Below are 18,798 nucleotides of genomic sequence, written 5' to 3' on the forward strand. Positions count from 1 at the left end.
TAACTTTTCTTGTGGCTTCAGTGAAACAAATTAAGCAAGGAGCAATTGACAGAACCAAAAAGGAACCCAAGGGCAACCAAATGTCAGCAATGCTAGTCACAACATTTGCTCCCAAATGTCAGTAAGCCTAATGCTGCACATTACGCTATCAAACAGCACTCCTGTAATTTTAACACACGGAAATATTTTTTAGCATAAAGACTCACAAGGCAGCTTCAAAAGTCAAGAATAATGATATGCACGAAAAAAAACCCAGCTATTAATAAAACACCTTTAAAAGAAGCAGTAAAAGTCAAACATCCCAGCATCCAAGACATGTGTTACAGCTTGTTTAAAAGAAAGAACAAGAGTCAAATAAATCAGTGAAACAACAAGGGAGCTCTGAAAAGCAGCATAAAAATGAATTCTGACCAGGACAAATAGCTTCTCGACACAAACATCTAACGCGAGCCATTTTTGAAAGCGGGGGAAAAAAGTTAGAAACAAGTTCATATGCTAATTTCGGAAGTTTTTTCCCCCCACATCTGTTTTTTGGGATTCATCAACCGTTTCCCCCCAAGACATCTCTGTCACTGGTTCGATGCTTTATTCTATCTTCAGTGTATTAGCAAGAGCAATATTTATGGTACTAATATTCATAAATCCGTGGAAGACTCCATCCATCACTTTTAGCCAGTCCTCTATTCCATTACCCCTCTTTCCTTAAAGTGAGATATTCAACAGCTCAAAGCTATTTTACCAGTATAACAGGCATCATTAATCAAAGAAACTACATTTATGCCCAATATAACATTTGAGACTTCCTCCCTCTCTCCCCGCACAAGAAAAGTAACAAAATTCTTTGCAAAACATGCTTATGAGGCATCAAATCTAGACAATGAAACCTGGGTCCACTCCGCACGGGCCAAAAACAGCGCCCCTGAAACGGTAAAAACACAGTTCGAGGGGCACTGTTCGCACGGTTGCCACCTCTGCATCCAGGCAGCGCCGTGCTTTCCCCCCAAAACCAGTGGGGAAATGCTGTTTTCCTGCCTCACTCAATGAGTGAGGCTTTTGGGAAACAGTGTTTCCTAACCAGTGCCATGGAAACGGCACCAGGTGGGAGGCACCACTTTTAGGCACCTCCTGCTTTCCCCACACTTACCTTCTCACCCACGCTGCCCTTCGACCCCTGGGCCCTGGTTGCAAAAGAGCTCTGATACTGCTGTTCCTAAAAGTAACGGTCTCTCACAAACTCCAGCCAAAAAAACCAACGAATATCCACACCAATTAGAGCTTCAAACACCATTTTGTACAGACAATGAGTCAATATCAGCTTTTCAAAAGGAATGCATCAGGATAAACAGTACTAAATTAGGGGAAATGCTGTAAATTTTGTTGTAAAATTTGTTGTTGTATCATGTTGTCCACCGCCCAGAGCCCCTTTTTTTTGGGGGGGGGGTATATAAAATGATGATGATGATGATGATGATGATGATGATGATGATGATGATGATGATGATGACGACGACGACGGACGGACGGACGGACGGACGGACGGACGGACGGACGGACGGACGGACGGACGGACGGACGGACGGACATGCAAAATCCAAAAACAAGAACAAAGCCTGTATAATGTCCTTAATTGTGTATCCTTAAAAGTGGCATCAGCTTGCTTCTGACTTATGGTGACCATAAGGTACTCTAAAACTTCCTGTCGTTAACAGCCTTGCTCAGGTCTTGGAGACTGGGACCAGGACTTCCTTTATATACAGTCAATCCATTTCATGTTGTATCTTCCTCTTTCGCTGTTGCCTTCAGCTTTTCCTAGCACTACTGTCTTTCCTAGTGATTCGTTTTCTCATGTGACCAAAGCACAATGGTCTCAGTTTACATATTTTAGTTTCTAGGGAGAGTTCAGGAGGTGGACAAAATGGCGGCTGCTAGAAAAAGGAACATAACAGCTGCAAGTTGGGGGGGGGGGAACAGAACTTTGTGTGCTCTCCTCAATCTCCTAAAAAGTCATGAAGGTGGCTTTATTTTATTTCTTATTTTTGCATTCGAACTGGAGTGGGGGGAACAGAACTAGATAGGCACTGGGGTCTCTGAGGAGCATTCTACTACAAAGAAGGTCCAGGATATGGTAGATTAATACACAATTGTGTATTGCTGCTCCATGTAGTGTCACAGCACAATGTTTACTAGGCAGTCTATATTTAATTAGCAGCTACCAAACTGACCAAAAAACAAAAAACAGACACCTGTGACAATTTCCTAAGGTTAAAGATCACCCAAAGGACTTTCTGCAACTTTTCTTATTCTTCTGGAAAAAAATGTTTGAAGAAATGGTAATGTATTTATTTTACTGCGTTTGTATCTCATTTCTCTTCCCAATGAGGACTCAAAAATGGCTTACAACATCCTCCTCCCCCATGTTACTCTGAGAGTATGGCCCAACATCACCCAGCAAGCTTATACAAGAGCAGACATCGAAACCTGGTTCTCTCAGAACCAGCACTCTAACCACTATTACATGCTGCCTCTCAGAATCTGCTGCCGGCAGCTCTACCGGGACGGTTCGTGCGAATGGTCCCGGGGGGGGGGGGGGCGTCGGCATTATTTATGCCGACGCACCCCCACACAGCGTCTGTGCGGAAAGGGCCTAAGCCTGGGTACAAAACTCACTCACTTAAATAAACAAAGTTAACTTATAAAACAACCCCCTCTCAAGGTAACTATGATAAATATGGGGAGATGTGATTTCAGGTTTTAAACTGTGCATGCCAAGGGAAAAATCAGGTTTATTATAGCATCTGCAGCAACTTAACTATGCACTACACCCAACAAACCCTGCTAGAATGCTGTCACACTTTCCAGATTCAGTTACCTAGACGGAGGAACTTCATCAGAGATCTGACACCTATGTGTGTTATGTGCTGTCAAGTTGCTTCCAACTTATGGCAACCCTAGGAATGAATGGCCTCCAAAACATCCTATCATTAACAGCCTTGCTCAGGTTTTGCAAATGGAAGGCCATGGTTTCCTTTATTGAGTCAATCCATCTCATGTCGGTGACACTATAGGAACACACACATCTATACACAACTTTTATCTACCCTCCTGTGAAGCCAGCCCTTCAACCATTCTGTCTCTCTCCCAACTTCAAACTGTCAAATCTTAACTCCCTCTTTCCCAGCATTCCTTTCAATTGTTGTTTCACAGCACCACTCTCACTGGCTTCTGTGTGGCTGAGGCAATTTCTGTCGCTCTTCCTGTCAAAACACCACTGCATGCATTGTCTTTTCACACTATTTATGTCCAAAGGATTCACAAAGAAGACCTGTAACGCATTCTGACACGAACAATGATAAATCAATACAACTAACTAAATGCACATGGACTTAGCCTGCCTTGCCACCTGAAGAAAAGGAGCAGGTTCTAACGATGATACAAAACAGAATGTTATTGATCTTTTTTCACAAGAGTTTTTAGACTTTCCTGTTAAGGCTTTCTCAGAAAGGAAAAATGATTATTCTATGGGCGATTCGGCACTCACCAACTCAACCTAGGTTCCACCTAGGTTCCACCTAGGTACTCTCCACATCTGGCAAGTTCCACGCGGGTCCGTTCCTGCTCTGCTCCGTCCTGCCGTTAAATTTCCAACTCCATCAGGGAGGGACAGTTTTTTCAGCGAACCCAGGTTGAAGCTAGTAAAGTGGGGAATCTCCATCGCCTCGATTCGCCCGTTCAGCCAATCACAGACGAATGTCTTGGGGAAGCGAGGAACGGGAGACTCACAACAGCGAAAAGTGCGCCTTTTCCCCCCTGCTTCTGTATAGAAGCGACAGCCATGCGCATAAACAGAGGACAGATTACACGCTGCTCACAGCAACACAGCAGCCTATCAGGAACGTGCCAGGGTGATCCCGCCCTCTGAGCTCGGCTCCGGCAGGACGACCTCACTGCTGTGCAGAGTAACCTAGGTCGGCAATTTCAGCCCAACGGGACGAACCTAGGTTGAGTTAGTGAGTATGGAATCGCCCTGTATGTAGCTTGCCCTGATCTGGATGGCCCAGACTAGCCCAATCTCATCAGATCTCAGAAGCTAAGCGTTGTCAACCATGATTAGTTCTTGGTGGGAGTCCACTGAGGAAGTCCACAGCTGTCATGCAGAGGCAGGTGAAGGCAAACCACCTCAGAATAACTCGTGAAAGTCCTGTGAGTTCACTGCAAGTTGGCAGAAACTTGATGGCATTTTCCATACACATATCTAGCTTGCAATCAATGCTCTAAGGCATAGGTGTCAAAATCGCGGCCCTACTACAGTTCCCATCACCCCCTGCCAGCATCATGCTCTAAGGGGTACGAGTTCTACATTGCAGAAGTGATGAGGAAAATGGCACTGATTGTGGTGAAGATAGATTTTGGATGATATTTTGAGCAGAGCAATACCGGCAGGTCGTAAGGAATGAGAGAGATACCAGATACAAGTCACTTTGAGTCCCTACCAGGGAGAAAACTGGGATAAAAATATACTAAATGTGTAATAAATAAATTCCCAGTGGAATTACGAAGGGTTTAATCCCTGAAAAATGAGTCTGGCTCATCTGAATTATATATTGCACTAAAACGGTTTCTTCCCCTAAATTCGCAATTCTCTCTCTCTTTATTTCACAGCAGATTATTATCTTAAGCAGAAAGAAAAGCATGCTCCATTGATCACATCCAGGTTGGTTCAACGCATCTAACCTCACAAGAGAATAAAAAGACATCTAAGTGTTAGCCATCTTCAATTTCCCTTTGATAAACCCTTGAGAATAATAAGACAGACTATTTTCCAGGAACTCTAAATTGGTGTGTGAGCTGCTGGCATCAAAACACTACAGGTTGCAGGATCACAGCGGGAAATGAATCAACTCCTAACTCCAGAGAAACGCAACAATAAAAAAGGAAATTCTTACAAAAGAAAAACTATCAGATGGGCTTTGACACACTTGTTATTACAAATGAAGTTGCCCTGGTGTATTTATATGGGGTTCACCAATTTGGCTATGAACAGCAGGATTCCTTTCCTGAAAATGAAAATGCCTGGAAACAATTTGAATATGAAGCATAGAAAGCTCTGGCTGCTAGCAAGAGATTTCCATACCCAGAATTAGAAAGCAGTTAGAAACTCTATACCAAAGTTGGCCAACCTATGGCACTCCAGATGTTCATGGACTGCAAGTTCCATCAGTCCCCAATTGGCCATGCTGGCAGGGGCTGATGGGAATTCCATGAACATCTGGAATGCGATAGGTTGGCCACCCCTGCCCTATACTAAAGAGAACTCTCCAAAATTTGAGGGAGTGGGAGGGGAGAAATGCTTCAGACACACTGCAAGTGATCATTTACAATGCAAGGAACAGACGTTCAGAAGCCGTAATTCTTTTCCAGGTTGAGAACAGGTAGAACATTGCAATCAACTCTATTTTGCATTGTGTATTCGTGGCACGGCTTTTAGAATGGCAACTCTGATTACTCAGTGAAAATATTTGCTGGTGTGGGACACCTGCACCCATTTTGCCCAGATGAGACAGCATAAACAAAAACTGGATTTTTAAAAAAAGATGAATTACGAAACAAATATACAGCTAGCTTTGAGTAGCATCATAGAAACCCACAAGATTTTCAAGGTATGAATTTTTAAGAGTCAAAGCTCCGTGTACTGTCGAAGATGCCAGCCACAGATGCAGGTGAAACGTCAAGAGAAAATGCTACTGGAACACGGCCATACAGCCCGGAAACTCCACAACACCAAAGCTCCCTTTGTCAGATACAAGTAGAGAGCTTTGATTCTTGAAAATTCATACCCCAAAATCTCATTGGTCTCTGAGGTACTACTGGATGCGAAACTATCTGTTTTACTGCAGACCAACATGTCTACCCACTCTGAAACAAATACACAATATTGAGATAATCTTGGGGCAGAGGATGCAACAAAACTATGCTAATGAAATATGCACACTAGAAGCCTGTACAAAAATTTTAGAGGTTCTTCAGCATCTCAAGGCCTTTCCCAAGAGATGCTACCCAAGATCCCTGGAGATTCCAGGCACCTCCTACATACCAAACACATTTTCTCCCGTTCCTCCATCTCCACCATGCTCAGAATAGTTTTGCCTTGAAATCCCTGTGGCTTTGAGCAAAGCACCCCAGAGAACACCTTGAGATTTCTAGGACTGGAGCCATTTGGGCTCAGGGAATACTTCAGATTAAATTTCCTTAAGATTTGGCAACATGACAGCGGCCTCCTGTAGTTCTGAAATTCTACCCAACTTGCATAAAAAACATTCCTTTGCACTTTTCATTGGGCTGCAGAGTTTTTTGAGCTGGTTTAGAAGCGCTAGTGCTACTGCACATTCTACTGAACATTTGTTTTCCTGGATTGCTTCATTACTGGGCTTATGTTATTAGGGCGCTTTTACTGTTTTTTCTTCTGTTTAGCTACCGCAAGCCCAGGGGCAACTGTGTTACAAATATGGAAAAGAAAAGAAATTAACAAAAGCCTGAAAGGGGGGGGGGGGCAGACTATAAAACGAGTCAGTGCTATGGCCTCTCCTTCTAGATCCCAGCGTTATGCACAAATTGGGGCACAGGAGAGAACACGGAGCTGCTCCCACTGCCAGGTCACCTCTGTCATCCTCAAAGAACTATCAACATAGTGGGCCACAAATAATATCAGCAACAAAAGAGTGCTGCTGAAAATCAAAGAACAATTACTGGGATATCATCTTTCTGAGATTTCACCTGGACAAACTACAGCATTTCACAGACACTTCACAATCTACCCGCCACAATAAAATCAGCTTCCTAAATCTTCCCTTCATTGTCTTGGAACATGGATGCTGTTTGGACTACTTTGGATCCCCTCTTCTGCTCTCAATAACTGCAGCTTCTCATCAACATTTGAGAAAGTCAACAAAAAGTGCAACATTCTCCCTTCCTTCCTGGGTCTCTAGCCTCACTGGAGCACATTTACTTCCTTGTTTCCATTTTCTGCTTCCTGGCCTTAATCTGTCCTCCTCAAGTTCTTAACCTCAAATTCTTAGACTTGATATTTTTTGTCTTGAATGTGCTAAGCAATTTTGCAAAAGAAGCTCTAATGAAGGACAGAAAGAACCAGAAGAGAACTTGGAAGTATGTTTCTTATACCACAGACATGACAGACACATATACCAGGTTGGATCTGATATTGGTCTCCTTCTACCCTATTGCATGTGAGCTGTTTCCAGTCTGCATTTTTAAAAGCAATGCATGCATTTATTTGTGGGTTGTAAACCTTGGAGAAAAAAAAGGGGGGGTTGAGAAGTACAGAATTGCTGTGCTGAATAGGAAGGCTTTTGACGTCATCATGGGATAATCGACCAATCAGCACCATGTTTGGCTAACAGGCGCTTTAAACCTGCGCAACCCACCCTCCCCCCAGTACTCGACCTGAAAGGGAAAGACAGCCGTGTATTCCAGGGCAGCAGCAACTGTGCTAACAATTTCTTTCAATTTCTCTAAGATCAGTTCTTGTCAAATTTCTTAAAACCTAAGCTACTGGGCTCTATTGCATATCAGAATTTCTTAGTTGGTAGCGGTTCTAATAACCACACAATTACAAAGCAGGTCATTTTCCCTGAAAAGAACAATTTCTTTCTCCAACCACCTACTCTTGCATACTTGACCAAGGTCAAAGAGCCAAGTCTGCGCTGAATAACTTTAAGAAGTCAAGTTCTTTTCTTCAACAATAATTTGGCTGAACGTTTGCTTCAAAAAAAATAAAGAATCCAGAAAAGTAACTTGGATACTTCTCAGTGACCAATTTTTCCTGCCTGCTCTGTTCAAGCCCCCCTTCTCAACAGTATTGACAAAGACAAAGATTTCAGCGAAGTGCACTTTGCAAACATATTTATACTGTGTTAAGTTAAATGCAGTGATAAAAAGAGAAAATGTTTTCCATGCACTTACAGGAATCATCCAGTTGGCTAGATCACCGTGTCTGGACACCTGCATTGCTCCAAGCATAGTCAGATTAACATGTCCTCTAACAATCAAAAAAGGAGGGGGGAAAAGGAAATTAGCATATTCATGATCAACAGTCAGAATCCTCGCACACTTTTTATTATTTATTTTTACAAGCTCACTAGACGGAGAAGAAAATTGTTATCAAATATAACTGCAGATAAAAAAGGTGAAGTTTCCCCTTCAGTCGTGTCCGACCCTGGGGTACCACTATGAGCAGTGATTTTATAGGCAAGCCTCTTTTGTGGGATAGTTTGCCATTGCTTTCCCCAGCTATTCTTTACCCCATAGTGATGAGCTAGGTACTCATTTACCGATGAAGAAATGGATGGATGGCTGAGTTAATCATGAGCCAGGTGCCAGGATATCTGACCCACAGGGGGCTTGAATGCCTGACCATGTGAGTGGCAGTGCAAGCACTTAACCACTACGCCACACGGCTCTTAACTGCAGATAGGGTGACCTAAATTACTATCCAAAGCAGAGTTACACCCTTCAAATGCCTTCAAATTCAATATTTTATTTATTTATTTATTTATTGTTTAGTTTTATAGACTTAGAAGGGGATAACTCTGCTTACAGAGTTGAATTCCTAAAATAGGAATAACTTCCAAATGCCTGTATTCTGATAGGCCTGAGATTTCAATGCACACTTATTTGGCAACAGGTCACCTTGTTTGGTTTGGTTATTTAAGGACCAAATAAGGAATTCTAAGAGACGCAGAGCTCTGACTCCCCTGTATCTTTTCACTCTTCCTTAAAACCCTCAATGCATACCAACTTTTATTGTGTATCTCCTCAACCAGCCACTAGGCAGGGGAGTGTGACACACGATAAGACCGCATGTCAGAAATGGAAGACAAAGACAATGCAAACCAATAGCACCTCCAGTTCAATCTGGTTTTATTCTCAGAAGGTGTCTGTGCTTCCAGAAGACTAGCTAATCTGTGTTGTATTTACAGGATTCAATCCAGCAACACTCAAATGTGTGTCACTTATTCATGAGCTTATCCTTCCTGCTGTTCCTCTCCTATGGACTTACAGCCTGATTCAAAGTTGCATGGGTTTCACAACTAGGCTTGGAGATTCGGGTGAAAGAAATACCAGATTCGACCCGAATCTGGGCGAATTCGGGCATATTTGGGTGAAAATCGGCCAAATATGTACTGCTGGAATATGAATGAATCCAAATGCAAGGTATTTGGGCTTTTGGGGGCGGTGTTTTTTCACGTTTTGGTCTGCAGGGAATGCATTTTTAAAACTAGTGGCACCAAAATTTCAGGATATCAACTTCATCCAAATTTCAGGTGGAATCATCAGGACAGTCTCCGAATGACACCCTGAAATTTTGGTGCTGCCAGCTTTAAGAATGAGCCCTGTGAAGGCTGAAACGCGAAAAAACACCAAAGAAATACCAAAACAATCGGACAGACCTGAATTTTTCAGGTATATCCGAATATTCAGGTACACCCGAATATGTTATTTGTCTTATTCAAGCATACAGATAATTTTATGCCTGAATAGATCTGAATTTTACCGAATTTCTAGGGTATTGACCAAGCCTAGTCACAACTCCTAGACTTGCTCAATGAAGGACTCAATACTTCGAAAGCAGAATTCTTTATTGATGGCAAAGCATAGGAAAGCTGTTGACTTGTATTGTCAGAACTGAGTACACAAAAACAGGCAAAGCATTATATCCTCGAGCACAGATACGTCAGGCACACAAACACACCCTTCTCCAGAAGCGGGAAGGCACACAAACGCACACACATTCCACAGACAGTGAGAACTACTAGCAGTTTCTACCCCTCCCCCTTGCTGCTGCAAAGATAAGGTAAACCGGTATAGGGAAACATTCTCAGGCCTGTGAACCACGAAGCATTAATTAGATTGAAATATGGTGGGACTCAGGCTAAAATATTAGCGGGGTCATGACAACAGGGCTCCAAACATACACCTGGAGCACTGGCACAATTAGGGGCTTCCTGAGACACACCAAGTCAGTAATATCACATGCTTGCAACAGCAAAGTGAATGCAAAGCTGTCCTTGACATTGTAGTGTATAAGCACGTTCTAAATTCCTTCAAGTGATAGAGAATGTCAGGAGCCTGCAAAAGTAGCAAGATTCCTACAACTTGGGGAGAGGAAGAATTTCATATGAGTAATATGTGGGTAACTTCCTGCCCAGTGTGAAGGCCCTGCTGTTATGGTTTTTCCCTTTTCCCTCAAGCATTCCCAGCCTCAAACACAACCCAGGGATGGGGGTGTTACAGTATCCAAAATACCTGTCACATCTTGAGAGCAGACAAGTAGATCAAACTGATCTAATCTGACAGCTGCTCCTCCCAGCACTTTGTCAGAACCAGCTGAAACCAGTCAGCTGTTCTTGGTTATGATTGGTTACTTGTTATATAAAAGCAGTGCTTGCTTACCAGCACTAGCTCTTAGGGTTTACCTGTTGCTGCAGGGCATGCTGCCCGTTTGCTGTTGGAGTTCCTGTATGCACTGTAAATATCTGCACTGGTGATAAAGTTTTTCCTCACAGTTAAACTTCTGTGTGCAGTGGTAATTGCTTTCAGCTGTGCTCAAGCCGAGGGTGCTTAGTCACACTCCTTGCCTGGCTTCTCTGTAGCAGGCTGCTTCTTCGCGTAGAAATCTCGCCAACTCTGTGTCAGGGGGAGGCATATTCTCCTGATCTTCCCCCCTCCCCACAAAGCTAGTACCAGCTTGGAATCGCAGGAAGAGGAATATACTTGGAATTCCAGGATCTGCTGGGAGATGTCCCATGTAACAAAATTTTACCCTTTGTTGTCAACCTTGTTCCTATAAAGCCAAGGACTGCGGACAACAATGATAACCATTAGATCTAAGAAGCGCACATCTGACGGCAGAACCACATGCTTAACACGGAACAAAATTAAGTCACCTTTTACGTACCCCCTAATCATAGCAAAAGATTCGTCGCTAGAGAAATAGGAAGCTCCTGGAAGCACGGTGACTGTCTCTTTTCCTGCAGAAGAAACAGGATGTTGCATTTATTGATGAACCCCCTTTATTTATTCTATTAGCCTATTAAAAAGTTTTGTAGAGTCATAACCCTTATTTAGAGGAAAGAGACAAGGACAGTAGACAAACATTTCTCTTGCAAATACGGTCACTTTAAGTGAATTATAACAGAAAAAAATATGAGAGAAGAGACCCCCTATGATAATAACTCAGGTTGAATGGCATATTGGATTTCAGCTAGTGAGGTCAGGATACGAGTCCATACTTAGATACAAGAACCAGCGTGATGCAGTGTTGGACTAGGAATCTAGGAGACTCAGGTACGAATCCTCAGTCGGCCATGAAAATCTGCTGGGTGACCTTGGGCCAGTCTTAGTCTAACCTACCTCACAGGGTTGCTGTGAGGATAAAATAGAGGAAAGGAGAAGCAGGTAAGCTGCTTTGGGTCCCCGCTGCCACATTTGAAATTAAAAATAAAGTTCACTGAAGAACTTGCACACTCATCTTCTCTTAGTCTAACCCACCTATGGTATCATGAGGATGCAGTGGAAAAATATGTATACTACTGTAAGTTTTTTTAAAATAGCATAGGATATAAGTGCTGTAAGAATATAGACAGAGTGAAGTACCTGCATTGATGAGATCAGGATCAACTTCATCTTGCAGTGGATAAGGCCCCTAGTTTTAAAACAAACATACATAGTCTTACAGCAACTTTCCAGTCAAATATTTTGCTAGCATCCTATTTGCCTCCCTTTTTTCAGGAGTCTCGATTACAACTTCCATGTTTATTCTTACCAAACCAAGTACTCCGTTTTCACTTTGCAGGTGAACTGTTATGTCTGGACTGATGAAGTTGCTGGCAAGCAGTGGGATTCCAATGCCCAGATTTGCTGGCGACGAATCAGTCAAGGTCCAACTCAACCAAAGAGTCTCAAAACTTCTCATCAATGCCTTCAAAAATCACCTCAAATAATTCAGTCACAGAGAAAGGATACCGTACATGCCATCCTCAAATTCCAGAGCTGCTCGCCGGATGATCCTCTCTCTGACGTTGTCTCCGGCTTTCTTTTGCTTGGTTTGTGAGTCATCAGCTTTTCGAAGGGACAGTCGCTAACAAGGAAACAGAGGCCACAGGGAAGGTTTTAAGGACAGCTATCTTTCATAGCTCTTATGTGAACTGACATTATAGACATTACAGTCATTTTAGAACTATTAAGAAATATTTATTTATTAATTACTAAAACTACTACTACAATAATTTATAAAGTATTCGTAGCACCATTCGGATATCTGACATATTCCAGATACATTGTGTTGCTGTAACTCTTAAAAAATACTGTTGAAGACTTTCACGGCCGGTTTCAACTGGTTGTTGTTGGTTTTCCGGGCTGCGTGGCCGTGGTCTGGTAGATCTTGTAACAGACTTCTCTCTGTGATGCACCTCTGAAAATGCCAGTCACAGATGCAGGCAAAATGTTAGGAACAAGATCTGCCAGACCACGGCCACACAGCCCAGAAAACCCACAACAACCACTTTAAAATACCTTTGTAAGGTCATTATTGTCTCCAGATTGTAGCGGGGGGAGCTAAGGCTGAGATTATAGTGGTCTGCCTAGGGCCATCTAGTGTAAGAGTCTGCCAAAGCACATTAGATGGGTTTATAAAGAACAGGGAGGACAGGTTATCAATAGCTACTAACCATAGTGACTAAAAGGAACTGCCATATTCAGACGCAATAACTGAGTACAAGTGCTGAGAGACAACATCAGGAGATAGCTACGGAGTTTTTATGATGCTCTAGTGCAATTTTCCACTGCCCCATCAGGGTATCCTTAAACAGCAGAACAATCACCAATTCTGCAGATGGAAAGCCACCAAGTGTTGCTCTAGATTGCCACTTGCTGGTCTGCCTTAGCACAGTCTCCAAAGCAGAAACCTATGCCTCATTGCCTACAAGCAGTTGCCCAGGAAACGTTCCTGAATTCAATCCTAGAAGCGAAACAACGAATGGCAGTAGTACCAGAAAAGTAAGAGCTCTTCAAGGTTCAAGGTGACAATGAACGGCGTGTGTGTGTGTGAGGATTAAACCTGTTCAGAATAGATGCTTGTTATTCTTTAAAAAAAGAAATTCAATACCATCTGCTGAATGTGCTCTTCAGGAGATTGTTCCTACATTGGAAAAACACCTGCATGGATTGGGGGGGGGGGGGGGGGCAAGCTGTCAATGTTCTGCAGCTCTCGAGAACTCGGCTTACAAAAGTACCAGGCCTGCAAATGGATCTGAATAGCAATGCAGAGGACTTTGATTACAGCCAGCACAAAAACTTTGGATGTAAATGGATGTTTTGTAGATGTCAAACGTTTCTAAAAATCCATCAGAATACTTCCCCTATATTGTTTGAATGTTACAAAACTATGTTTGAATCCAAGATCTGTGCCTTTTCTTTGGCGAGATAGATTTCCAACAGAACTTCGAGAGGGAAATTAAGCCTCTTCGCCTCCCTCTCCAGACATGCAAAAAAGCTAGACAAAGAAGTCAGAACCATTCCTGTAAGCTGATTAGAATACATTAAAGTCCATGGAGGGGGCTAGATCTGAGCGACTTGAAGCTAGATCTGAACTACTCTCCTTCTTCCTTTGTCTAATTTTTATGAAGTCACTTTAGAAATCAAGACAGAAATCAGGTTTCTCCTCAGCCTTTTTGTTCCCTTTATACCAAGCCACCTGCAGGAGTTTAAATGATGCTCTTCCAACGGGAGAAAAGAAACGTACCTTCTTTTCTCAAGGACGACCTGAAATTGACTTTACACTGGAATCCTCACCCAGCATTCTAGTGAAAAAAGGCATTATATCTGACACAATTTACGCTTGAAAATGCAGTGGACGCCCCCTCAGGCGGATGCTGCTTTTATAGACTTCTGCCCATGACAATAAATGGAGAAGCCTCTAATTTTCTTTTGCCATTTACAATCTGACAGGAATGATCTCTAGCAGGATTACAAAATTCAGCAGACCGAATTAATCCCTGCTGTAAATTTGGTCTAGACGGCATGAAAAAAAAAACCTGGGAAAAAACCAGACTGCAACAGAACCAGGGCAGAAAGAAAGAGAAAATGCAAAGTATGAGTATATGACAGTGATGGTGAACCTTTTCGAGACCGAGTGCCCAAACTGCAGCCCAAAACCCACTTATTTATTGCAAAGTGCCAACACGGCAATTTAACTTGAATACTGAGGTTTTAGTTTAAAAAAAACAGTTGGCTCCAAGGTGTCCATTACTCAGGAGTAAGCTTGGTGGTAGTCAGTGGCTTTGCTTTGAAACAACTGTGCAATGCTTCGAATGGGTGAATCATGACCCTAGGAGGCTTTACTCAGAATCAAGCCCCATTGCCAGCAACCGAGCTTACTCCCAGGTAAAGGATTGTGCTTTAGTTCTTCCCATGAAAATCAGTGAGGTTTAACAGCACTTAACAGGGTTACCTACACGTCGTGCCCAGTGACCCAGGTCAGCCTAGATGTGTGTGTGGGGGTGTGATTTTCCACGCTCCCCATGATAAACTCTGTGTATGCGTGCCCACAGAGAGGACTCTGAGTGCCACCTCTGGCACCTGTGCCATAGGTTCGCCATCACTGGTATATGATGAGGTGGATTTCCTGACGACCTAGATCAGGGGTCCCCAAACTTTTTAAACAGGGGGCCAGTTCACTGTCCCTCAAACTGTTGGAGGGCCGGACTAAAAAAAACTATGAACAAATTCCTATGCACAAATGATTGTAAAATGTTTGATTTCACCTTTCAGCCTTTCTGTCATGGTCTATTTTTAGAACAGTGACCAAAGTATGTCAAGTACAGGGTGGGCTCCAAATATTGTTGGGGAGGCTGTGGAATACCTTCCCCGGTAAAAAAAAAGCAGAACTTTCCCAATGAAGCATTCCATCTAACCCAGGATTAGGTATCTTCCTGGGTTCTTCCTCCCTAGCAGCCAGCCGAAAGCAATTCTACCAGCCCTGGCTGAATTGCCAATGGGGAGTGAGAAGCGGAACGAGAAAGCCCTGAGAGCAACACGCACATTGGAGTATGCCAGAGAGGGAAGAGGCTGGAGCAGGAGTTGCCGTCACGTGTAAAGGTTTTCCAACTCTGGGTCAGAAAATTCATGGAGATTTGGGGGTGCCATCATGTAATTGCAATCAACAGCCGTTGGGGCCGGTTCCTCCTCTCCCTCGAGCCCTCACTGCACATGAATGGAGCCATCGCCGCCATGCCTGGCGGGCTGGATAAATGCCTTCAGGGGGCCACATTTGGCCCCTGGGCCATAGTTTGGGGACCCCTGACCTAGATGAACTCTTTGGATCCAAAAAAAAAAAAAAAAAAAGCAATGGGAATAACATCTGAATACTAGGCCTGAAATAAGAATTGTAAATTACCTTTAGGAGAATTAAAAATAATTGTCAAGTATTCAAAAGAAGTACTCACTGGTTACAAACCCATGAAGCACATTTTACCTCAGGACAGTTACTTTCAACCATTCTACCAACAGGTAACAATTTCTATATCAAGTAGAACCTCTATGTGTCTTCCACGGAACTTTGTACTATGCAGGGAATTTGGGGGCATGTTTCAAGATGTATACTTTCAACATTTTCTGGGAAATCTGTGATGTTTATGCTGGTCTTTGACTGTATAATAAAAATTGATGTATACTCAGCCAGATCTTTCCTCCAACACTCCCAAGTTAAAAGTGTGCTCTGGAACACACCCAGCATTTCCCCGAAATATTGGTTTCCTTATTAGGTAGGGTAAAAGTTGGAAAGACCTGGGGAAAAAAATAATTTTTTTCTGACGCTCTTCTCCCCAGTTTTTGCAATGGAAACATTAGAAATTTGGGAGAGAACTAAAAAAAAACACTTCTATGAAATCTTTTCTTTTACAGAATGAGTGAAATGCTTTTGGAGACACTGACAGCTCATACATTCAAGATGCCTTTCTGCACCTAAAGGAGGACACTTAACCTTCATGAAAGGAGCATGCACGGCTCTTACTGCCATACAGGTGTTGTATGCCTTCGGTTGTCCTTTCAACGTGATGTGCTTGGCCTTACAGTTGATCTTGTCACTTTTCCCTAAAACAGGGGTAGGGAACCTGCGGCTCTCCAGATGTTCAGGAACTACAATTCCCATCAGCTTCTGTCAGCATGGCCAATTGGCCATGCTGGTAGGGGCTGATGGGAATTGTAGTTCCTGAACATCTGGAGAGCCGCAGGTTCCCTACCCCTGCCCTAAAACTACTGTGTACGTTGACCCACAGAGTAGTTAACAAATAGCTGATTGCTTCACCATTAATTGCTCTACCGCATAGGTGTCAAACTCGCGGCCCTCCAGATGTTCTGGACTACAGTACCCATCATCCCCTGGCAGCATGATCATGGCAGGGGATGATGGGAACTGTAGTCCATAACATCTGGAGGGCCGTGAGTTTGACACCTGTGCTCTACCGTACTGGAGAGAGGGAAAAAAAGGTGGGACAGAATGCACCAAAGGCTCAAGGGGGAGGGACAGAATGCACCAAAGGCTCAAAGAAAAACTCAGAAAGTTCCATTGAGAACTGACAGCATAGGTCTGCAGTTTTCTCTGAAGTGTGGGGTACATGTACAATTTTCCTTAAAGAAAATGAACAGCCCCATCCAAACCCGGAGACAGCAGGCAGCAGCACTGATGTGGTGCCACCCTGCCTCCTTCAAAAGGACATTCCGACAGCATGGGGAGCAGGAAAAAAACCCCAAAACTGTCCCACTGCCGAAAAATCCCATAGAGCTGAAAGGAGATGCACCACAGAAAGGGAGGTGTACGTCCAAGGGCTGGTGAGCCACTCCACCAGCCCTCAGTCCCAGAACAGAGCCCAACCCTTCCCATGCTGGCATCCGAGTGAGACACCAGGGCTGCCCCACTGCAGCCCGAACTGTGTAGTGTAATGGTTAGAGTGCTTGACCAGGATTAAGGCAACCTCACTAGGGTCGCCAGTCTCCAGTGGTGTCTGGAGATCTCCCAGCAATAGAGATCAGTTCGCCAGGAGAAAATGGCTGCTTTGGAGGGCAGACCCCAATGACTTTATACCCCCACTGAAGTATTTTCCCCTCCCTAAATCTCATCTTCCTCATGCTCCATCCTCCAAATTTCCAGGCATTTCCCAATCTGGAGCTAGCAACCCTAAACGCCACGCTGCCCTGAATCTCCTGGGTGACTTGGGCCAATCTCCACGTCTCAGCCACATCTATCTCAAGATATTGTTTTGAGACAGGGGATGCCCATTCCACTACTGAAGTCCAGGGCAAAGACTACAGCAAAATCTCACTTGGATGCTAATTCTTCCCTATATTGTTAACAATTGGAGGTAACCCTGCAAATTTATAGGGTGACACTGTAAAGTAAAAAACAACAACAACAACAACATGGCCAAAACATTAAACCTTACCTCAATCCTTTTTTCATAATTTCCCCCTTGGATGAGGCGATGAACATAGATCTTTGGGACATGAATATCTTCGGCGGCAAAAGCTCCTACATCAACAATTTCCTCCACCTTTTTAAAGGGGAAGAGAACAAAAACAGAATCAGTGTGTGTTGACTCTTACGAGTTATACAAAATTAGAAGATGGCAACTCATCAGTTCCTTCTGCTTCTGAGGGCGTGAATCAGTAAGTTACTTTAAGTCTCATCGGGGGGGGGGGCAGATTTGCCCTCTCCAGGGCAGCACTTATCCTGATGGAGAGGCGATTTCGCTGGTGGGCGACCACCAACACCAGCCCTGCCCCCTTGCATGCAGCACCAATATCCCAGTGCCTCTGTTGCCACCAGCGTAACCTAGGTGGCCCGGTGAGAAGCCAACTTTAGTCGACTCCCTCCTGGTCATTTGCAGTGTTACACCAGTAGTCAGAAATTTTTGAGCCCCACAGAGGCCTCTCAGCAACAGGGAGATGTTTTCACTTTTCTAGCTTCCCCGTGCCAACGGGAAGCCTCTTTTAGATCAGTGTTAGAGAAATAAACACAACATTCCCTTCCGTTATCCATTGCTTCGTAGTAACTTCCAGTCAGGTCTACTATCACCTCTGCCTTTCCTTAGCTTCGCTCGAACAACAGCAGCTAGCTGGTACGTTTTGCTTTCTGGGTCAAGAGCTTTACTATGCGCAAACATAAAATAAGCTTCCAGACAGACAAACAAAGATGTGAGTATGGTAATGTTTCTACTGAACATCTTTCGAAAGCCTCATGTGGATGTGACTTCAACTGTGCCCACCCACATACTCCCACCCACACCAGATGCTTTGTTTCAGCAGAGCCCAATCAGTTTAGATGCAACTACACAATCTCTATTCCACTCCAACTCTGAGGAGCCAAGGTTGCACAGATTGGGACTATGCACATAGAAAACACAGATCAGCCCGCACACACGGGTTAATGAACATCTACCGTCAGGGGACCCTGGGATAGGGGGGACACAATCCCAGTATTCTACAACCCACTGGCACGTTTGCAAACAGTTGCTTTTACTGGAACCAAACTGTCCTCACTGGTTTCCCTGCAGCTCTGAAATAAAAGCACAGAATTGCAAGGTTGTTTTTTATTATTAAATGGTTTGGGAAATGTTTCTTTTCAAAAGATGGCAGATGGTAGTATTGGTACATCACATACTGTCCCCCCTTCCCCATTTTCAAATTCTGGAAATTGGATTGTGTGTGTCAAAATACCCTTGACAGAAG

At 43.6% G+C, this 18,798-nt stretch overlaps 1 protein-coding gene across 1 annotated transcript in view; it reads right to left on the reverse strand.

The window, feature by feature from the left end:
- The window catches only part of OXCT1 (3-oxoacid CoA-transferase 1), a 68,103-nt gene that overhangs the window by 17,049 nt on the left and 32,256 nt on the right, over positions 1 to 18,798 (reverse strand). The window contains exons 8-13 of the mRNA XM_048504342.1: positions 17,514 to 17,621; positions 12,040 to 12,154; positions 11,840 to 11,934; positions 11,671 to 11,719; positions 10,973 to 11,045; positions 7,978 to 8,053 (exon numbers count right to left, since the gene is read on the reverse strand). Coding sequence (XP_048360299.1) covers positions 7,978 to 8,053; positions 10,973 to 11,045; positions 11,671 to 11,719; positions 11,840 to 11,934; positions 12,040 to 12,154; positions 17,514 to 17,621 — 516 coding nt within the window. The remainder of the gene's footprint in view (positions 1 to 7,977; positions 8,054 to 10,972; positions 11,046 to 11,670; positions 11,720 to 11,839; positions 11,935 to 12,039; positions 12,155 to 17,513; positions 17,622 to 18,798) is intronic.

The sequence above is a fragment of the Sphaerodactylus townsendi genome, linkage group LG07 (genome assembly GCF_021028975.2).
Source record: "Sphaerodactylus townsendi isolate TG3544 linkage group LG07, MPM_Stown_v2.3, whole genome shotgun sequence".
NCBI lineage: Eukaryota > Metazoa > Chordata > Lepidosauria > Squamata > Sphaerodactylidae > Sphaerodactylus > Sphaerodactylus townsendi.